Here is a 7,161-nt window from a genome sequence, read left to right as displayed (position 1 = left end):
GTGGCACAAATTGTAGACCGGAATCAAGAGGTCCTAAGTTCAACTTTCATTAACATGAATTTTGCGTCTCTTTATTTCGCCCTATCAATCATTCTTATATTAGGCTCATCGGATCGAAAAGTTTGTCCATAACGATAGTTTAGCGACTGCACTGGGTTGTTTTTTCAAATTATTATTTGTTTAGCATAGTACTTTTTTTTCCAATTAATTTTGTATTACTATTATTTTTTTTTAATTCAGGGGAGAGCGGGGGGGTGTGGTTCATGTTTGTAAATTTATCAAATTATTTTTTTCTTGAAATTGTTTTATAGTAACAATAATAAATATAAAATTGAGGGGGGAGTGAAAAGAAATGGGGAGGAGGGGGCAAATAATAATTAGCAGCAAAGTAGCCGCGCTGACAACCCAGCATCTCATTTGTTTTATCATTGCACTCATTCACACACATCCCCTTCTCTCTCTCTCTCTCTCTCTCTCAATCATCATCATCCTCATAATCCTCATCCCTCGCTCATCTCTCTCCTCTGTCTTTCTCTCTCTATCATCTTCTTCTTCTTCTTCTTCCTCTCTTTCTCTTCTTTTCACTCCGTCAATTTTCATTTTCATTTTTTCTTTTTTTTTTGCAGTGCCGACCGCAGGAGCAGTGCCATTTCATGATTATGCTTCCACCCCTTTTCTCTCTCTCTCTCTCTCTCTCTCTTCCTTTACTGCAAAACCTAAAGCTTTAGCTTAAGCTCAAGCTTTGTTAGCTTTCCCTCTCATCAGATTTTCTTTTCTTTAGTAAAAACAAATCCAATCTGAAACTTAACAGCCACCCCCAATCAGCACTAACTCATAGGACAATTCCCTCTCTCTCTCTCTCTCTCTTCCTCCTGCACCCATCATCTTTTTCAGCTCTCCCTGTACTGTCTCTCCTTCCCTTTTCCTCCCCCTCTCTCTCTCATCTCACGCCCCTTTAACAGTGCCCCTCCTCCCTCCAAATCCAGCCTCTGCCGGGAGGAGGAGGTGGAGGTGGTGGAGGAGGACGACTTCGACTACGACTACTCCTCTGTGTGTTTTATTCATTGTCTTTCGCTTTCGGAGGGCTCTGTTGCTTGATTCGGAGGTGGAGAGGGTAAATTCGCGGCGTGATGCAGCAAGGAAGGGGATCCCACTCCCACCAGTACACCCACATGGGAGGCGCCTCTGCCTCCGCCTCCGCCTCCGCCTCCGCCGCGGCCGACCAGTCCCAGCACAGCAGCCAGATGGTGGTGGAGGAGGCCTCCCCAATCAGCAGCAGGCCGCCCGCATCCACCGGGAACTTGGATGAGTTCATGCCCGGCAGCAGCGGGGGCGCCGGAGGGTACTCGGACATGGACGCCCTCGCCACCGCCGCCGCAGCTGGGGACGACGCGGATAGAGGCGGCGGGGGCGGCGGCGGCAACAGGTGGCCCCGGCAGGAAACCCTCGCCCTCCTCAGGATTCGGTCGGAAATGGATGCAGCCTTCCGCGACGCCTCCGTCAAGGGCCCGCTCTGGGAAGATGTGTCCAGGTAACAATCCGGAACTCGAACTAAGCGAACATCAGGTGATCTTTCCACACGGTCACGACTCATCATCGAACAACAACGGCAAAAGCATAGAGATCGCTAGCTAATTCAGCAGCCATAATGAGGAATGCTTGAATCATCGCTCGAAGCAGCAGCGGCAACATTTTTCTCTCTCCTTTCTGGGCCGCACGCACACGGTTTCATTTCAATCTCCATCACGACTCACGAGTTGGCATCTCTGCGCATCTTTTTTCCTTTTCTTCTCTCCCTGTTTTCATTTTTTTTATTTTATTTTGGTTATTTTAATTTTGTTTGAATTTCTTTATCAAATTTAAATATTTTATTTTTCTCAATTTGGGGGGGGGGCATGGCCCAGATCCAATGCATGAACTCCAGCCAATCCCCTTGCACCGCACCACCACCACCACCACCCCCTCCCTTATTTTAATATGCCCAAAAACAAAAAACCCAAGGAAAAAAAAAATTCCCAAATGCTTGAAGGCATCAAAATTTTTGGAGTTTCAATGCAAACCCCATGAAAATCCCGAGATTAAATTCTTCGAATTTCCATATCTTAGCCCCAAAAAAAAAAAAGATGGAATATTATTATTATTATTATTATTATTATTATTATTAGTATTATTTTGTTGGTGGCATCTCTCTGTCTGTTAGCCTCCACTTCTACTATAGGCTCAGTTTATCCGATGTTGCCATTTTCAAGCAGAAGGATTGAACGTTGGATCAACAGTCCTCATACCGTTCCTTTTCCACTAATTATTGTAAAGACAGATGAATTCTTTTGTAACTAAGTCAGTCATTATGTTTGTTGTCTATATGTTTATGATCGGACCGGAGGGGACTCATTAGGACATCGGACGGTTGCTGTAATGTTGTTTGCAGGAAGCTAGCGGAGTTGGGTTACAAGAGGAGTGCAAAGAAATGCAAGGAGAAGTTCGAGAACGTCGACAAGTACTACAAGCGGACGAAGGAAGGGCGCGCGGGTCGCCAGGACGGCAAGGCCTACAAGTTCTTCTCCGAGCTTGAAGCCCTTCATAACACGTCGGTGGCGTCTCAGCTGCCACCGCCCCCGATGGCTGCCACAACCGCTGCCACAGCCACTAGCTTCCCACCCGGGATCGGATTCAGCAGCCCAATGCCCATCTCTTCCGTTCGGCCCCTCCACCCTACCACTTCAATCTCACCGGTGCCCGGTCAGCCTCAGACTTCCCACCCATTCCTGACGGCAGAGGGAGGTGCACGGCCATTTGCAGCTAGCCCGATGGGACCGGACTTTTCGTCTGACAGCTCATCTTCCTCTCCGGAGACTGAGGATGATGAGGATGACATTGAGGGAAGTGATCTGGAGGGTGAGCCATCCAATGTGGCTGGGAGCAGCCGGAAACGGAAGAGGGGAGGTGGAAGCAGCCGGAGGATGATGGAGTTCTTTGAGGGGTTGATGAGACAGGTGATGCAAAAGCAAGAGGCTATGCAGCAGAGGTTCCTGGAGGCTATCGAGAAGAGAGAGCAAGATAGGTTGGTTCGAGAGGAGGCATGGAGACGGCAGGAGATGACTAGGTTGGCCCGGGAGCACGAGATCATGGCCCAGGAGCGAGCAGTCTCGGCATCCAGGGACGCTTCAATCATGGCTTTCCTTCAAAAGGTCACTGGCCAAACAATCCAGTTGCCCACCACATCACCGGCAGCCATTGCCATCACATCCATTACCCCTACACAGCCGTCGATGGTGCCAATGCCTCAGCCAGTCCATGTGCCAATGCCATCTCAGCAACCCTTACCGTCATATCAGCAGCAGCAGAAGTCACAACAACCGTCGGATCGTCCACGTCAAGCTCAGTCAGTCAATGTTGAAGCTGCCAGACATCAGCCGGTTATCTCAACGGATGTTGTGCTGGCAGCTGTTCCGGAGCAACAGGTGAGAGTCCAAGATAGTGGGGGCAGAAGCAGCGAACCACCGTCCTCCAGGTGGCCAAAGACGGAAGTCCTAGCGCTGATAAAGCTAAGGAGTGGGCTCGAGTCAAGGTACCAAGAGGCGGGGCCTAAGGGCCCGCTCTGGGAAGAGATCTCCGCCGGGATGCAACGTATGGGATACAGAAGGAGCGCAAAGCGGTGTAAAGAGAAGTGGGAGAACATCAACAAGTACTTCAAGAAGGTAAAGGAGAGCAACAAGAAGAGGCCCGAGGACGCAAAAACCTGCCCTTACTTTCACGAACTCGATGCGCTTTACCAGAAAAAGATCTTTGGCGGAAGCAGTAGCGGAAGCATTGGTGGCACTAGTGTCGAAGGTGCTGGAAACGGGGCACAGCAAGTACAACATCAGCTTGATGCACCAGTCAGTGGCCAGGAATTGCAACCGACTGGCCAGACAGCTGAACCAGATCAGCCTAAAGATGGAGGCAGCTCGGGACAAGCAGCCGGCAACATCGAAGAAGCAAAGGAGGTAACAATTTTTTGGTCTCAATGCTCATTCTCATTGTGATTATAATCCAAAAATAACAATAATAATACTAATAATAGTGGCGAACGTGCCTGCTATTTGAATTCGAGTCACATAGTTACTCAAGTTAATTGTTTCCCCAAATTAAACCTGTTTTGCAACTCAATTAATTATATAATTTCATGTAACATGTAATAATTTGCTTGCTGAACCGTTATTTTTTCTTTTTTTTTTTTTTTAACTCATCATCATAAATATTTCGATATAGCATAGAGCTATCATTACTAACGGATTGACTAGGAGGAAGGGCTGATTTGTTTTTTCACATTGAAGCCAGAAGACACCGTGAAAGAGTCGATAGGGCGAAATGACCATCAACATAGCTTGAATCTGCAACAACAGCACGTAGAGTTATTCGCCGGACAGCGAGAGGTCGGTCGGTCCGAGGACATTATGGAGGAAGAGGAGGAGGAGGAGGAGGAGGACGACGAGGAGGAGGAGGAAGAGGAGGAGGAGGAGAACGAGAACGAGGAGTCGGAAGAGGAAAGTAAGCTGGCGTACAAGATAGAGTTCCAGCAGGGTAGTAGACAAAACGCGGCAGGACCCCCCAGTGGTGGGGGGAGCGGCGCGGCTCCAGCAGCGACGTCGTTTATGGCAATGGTTCAGTGAGCCCCACCACCCACATGGAAAAGAATGTACCATATCATACCATTTCTGTGCAATACCTCATAAAAAGATACATTTTCCCCATTTATATCCCCATAAAAAAAAAATGAAAATTCCAACCCAAAAAATAATAAACCCCCAGTTCTTTCTTTTTCACAAATTAATTCCTTTTCTCTTCGAACTTATTTCCCTTCCTCTTTTAGTCCTCCCAATCCCATGACCCGGTCATGCAAATTCCGACTCATTTGATTTGATCTGATAGATTCCGGTCTGAAAAGGTCGCCCTACCGTAATCCCACTGTTTCATCATCTTCATCTTCTCTTCGATACGTTCCCAAACATCTTCGAGCATATTACACACTTTTTCTGCCGGTGCCCTTCTATAGATTTATTGATTTATTGGTGAAGAAGGACTTCAAATTTTGGAGGGAGAATTTGCATTTACTAGGCAAGAGAGGAAATAAAGCTTTCGCCCGGGCTGCGGAGAAGAATCTGGCCTGCTCCATGGGAGAGCCTGATCCGGTAGCAAAGTTTAATTTGGAAGAGAGAGCAGGAAGAAGAAGAAGAATAAAAGGTCAAATTAATTATTTTTCTTTTGCTTCTGTCAATTATTTGTGTCATTTTGCCATTTTCTTCTCATTTCTTTGAGTGAAAGAATTAAGCTGCTGTGTTTTTTTCCTCTCCAATTTATTATTCAAAAATTGTATAATAACTCTCTCTGTAATACACTCACTTTTCATTATTATTATCATTAGTATTATTCTGCATATGGTCCCTCTTCTTAATTAATCCTCTCCTTCTAATTACTATTTTTCAGATGGTTCTTAAGCTCCATTAATGGAGGAGGACCCAATTACATTGACATATATAGTTTATAGAAAATCCACCAAAAAAAAAGTGTCTTTTCTCAATGAACAGAGCTAAAGTGGGAAGTTTACGTAAGAAAGGTCAAAGTCATGTAGTTTATGTGTGTGTGTGTGTGTGTGTGTGTGATATATATAAGGAATGAGAAACCAATCAGGAACAAGGAGGGACTTTATATACGTGTTGCTATCATGATCTTTTCATGATGATGAACAAAAAAATCCTATATAATACATACATACATATATATATATATGTATGTATAGTCCATTATAAATTTATAATCCTAATTAAGTTGATGGAGACCATGCATTAATCAGAGTTTGATTTTGCTAGTCTTGAAAGTATGGTACGTGCTCTCATTATGTTTTTTCTTCTTAATCTAGGAATTTCTCGAATTCTCGCCGTACACGTTTAAGTAGCATCTGATCGGATCCACTGCAATTAACGAGGACATGTGGTCTGATAGAGATGGTGTCGATGCATACATGTTCCCGTCCAACGGTCGGACTTTAATTACAGAATTTTTTTTTCACGTCTTGCGTGTTGGTTGGTGTATGTAGACCCAATTAAGTAGATTGATTGGGATCATGTGGCCATGTTTAAAGAAGTATTTTGTAATTTTTTATATTCTTCGTATTATTTATTATATATTTATATTGATTTTTCGATGTGTTTATATATATATATATATATATATATATATATATATATATATGACTTGAACTTTATGTTAGGTGTCTTTCTGAATCTTACACGACAGGGCTTCCCAAGCGAGGAGAGTTAATTAATGTAAGGCAAGGCAGGCATGTGTTGCGGTGATTCCTTTCTTCTGCTTAAAGTGTGGAGTGTGTGTGGATATGTGTCTGTGATCGCATATGGTTGATTTTCACACGTAATATAAAGCATATTTCATGTGGAATATGTAATATATATTTATATGTAATAATCATCACACACACACACACACACACATATATATATAATTCACACATAACATGGTATATACGTTACTTAAAAAAAAAAAAACATGTATGTACGTTTCCATCAGTCGCACTTTCATTTTTGATATACCTCTAGTGACCATTGCCGCTTATTTTAAATATATATTTAAATTATACGATATATGAAGTTTGTCAGACCAAACAACTTAATTAGACGTATTAGATTCGAACAAATGCTCGTGTGACAAAATCGATAACTTACCTAGAGGCATGAGGTCGATACGGCTTCGGAGTGAATTTGTCTTATTAACCGATAATAGGAAAGGGGTTTTCCCCTTCAAACCCGTCTCTCCCCAAGTTCTCTCTCGACACATTTATAACGTCGCCGGACAATAGTTAATCGAGGTTAGACTGAACCTAATTTTGTCATAATAATGTTATGTCTGCGTGCAAATTGATTCATGATCAGGAACTTCGGTTAACGTAATGTGGCTGATCCGATCATAAAGAACAGCATGTGCACTCAAAAAATGATGAGAATGCCCAATTTTTTGTCTGCATAAAGTTTTAATTTATTAAGAGAACCAATAGATATATAGAACTAATCGAATAAATATCAATTAAAAATATTTGAAAGGCTAAAAGCCCCAAAAAAAAAAACAATGTAGCAGGTTCTTAATATGAAACTATCTAAACGGCATAAC

At 43.5% G+C, this 7,161-nt stretch overlaps 1 protein-coding gene across 2 annotated transcripts; it reads left to right on the top strand.

Moving 5' to 3' along the window:
• The first annotated feature begins 513 nt into the window (after window positions 1–513).
• On the top strand, window positions 514–5,416 carry LOC116195042 (trihelix transcription factor GTL1). Of its 2 annotated transcripts, none has more exons than XM_031524014.1 (3): window positions 514–1,531; window positions 2,429–3,986; window positions 4,321–5,416. In XM_031524014.1, exons 1-3 carry the CDS (start codon window positions 1,131–1,133, stop codon window positions 4,330–4,332), a joined length of 1,971 nt encoding a protein of 656 aa, XP_031379874.1. In that variant the 5' UTR covers window positions 514–1,130; the 3' UTR covers window positions 4,333–5,416. The 2 variants fall into 2 exon arrangements, with proteins under 2 accessions (XP_031379874.1, XP_031379865.1); XM_031524005.1 differs by having other exon boundaries at window positions 519–1,531; window positions 4,317–5,416.
• The last annotated feature ends 1,745 nt before the right edge of the window (window positions 5,417–7,161 follow it).

Source organism: Punica granatum, chromosome 1 (assembly GCF_007655135.1).
Source record: "Punica granatum isolate Tunisia-2019 chromosome 1, ASM765513v2, whole genome shotgun sequence".
NCBI classification, from domain to species: Eukaryota; Viridiplantae; Streptophyta; class Magnoliopsida; order Myrtales; family Lythraceae; genus Punica; species Punica granatum.
Note: the sequence above shows the minus strand (reverse complement) of the source record. Positions and strands in the feature narration are given on the sequence as shown.

What these genes read in the sequence shown, in the direction of transcription:
- LOC116195042 (XM_031524005.1), top strand. Translation starts at nt 1,131, where the DNA reads ATGCAGCAAGGAAGGGGATCCCACTCCCACCAGTACACCCACATGGGA. An exon ending in CTCTGGGAAGATGTGTCCAG is followed by an intron (nt 1,532 to 2,428) that starts GTAACAATCCGG and finishes TGTTGTTTGCAG; the next exon opens with GAAGCTAGCGGAGTTGGGTT. An exon ending in ACATCGAAGAAGCAAAGGAG is followed by an intron (nt 3,987 to 4,316) that starts GTAACAATTTTT and finishes TTCACATTGAAG; the next exon opens with CCAGAAGACACCGTGAAAGA.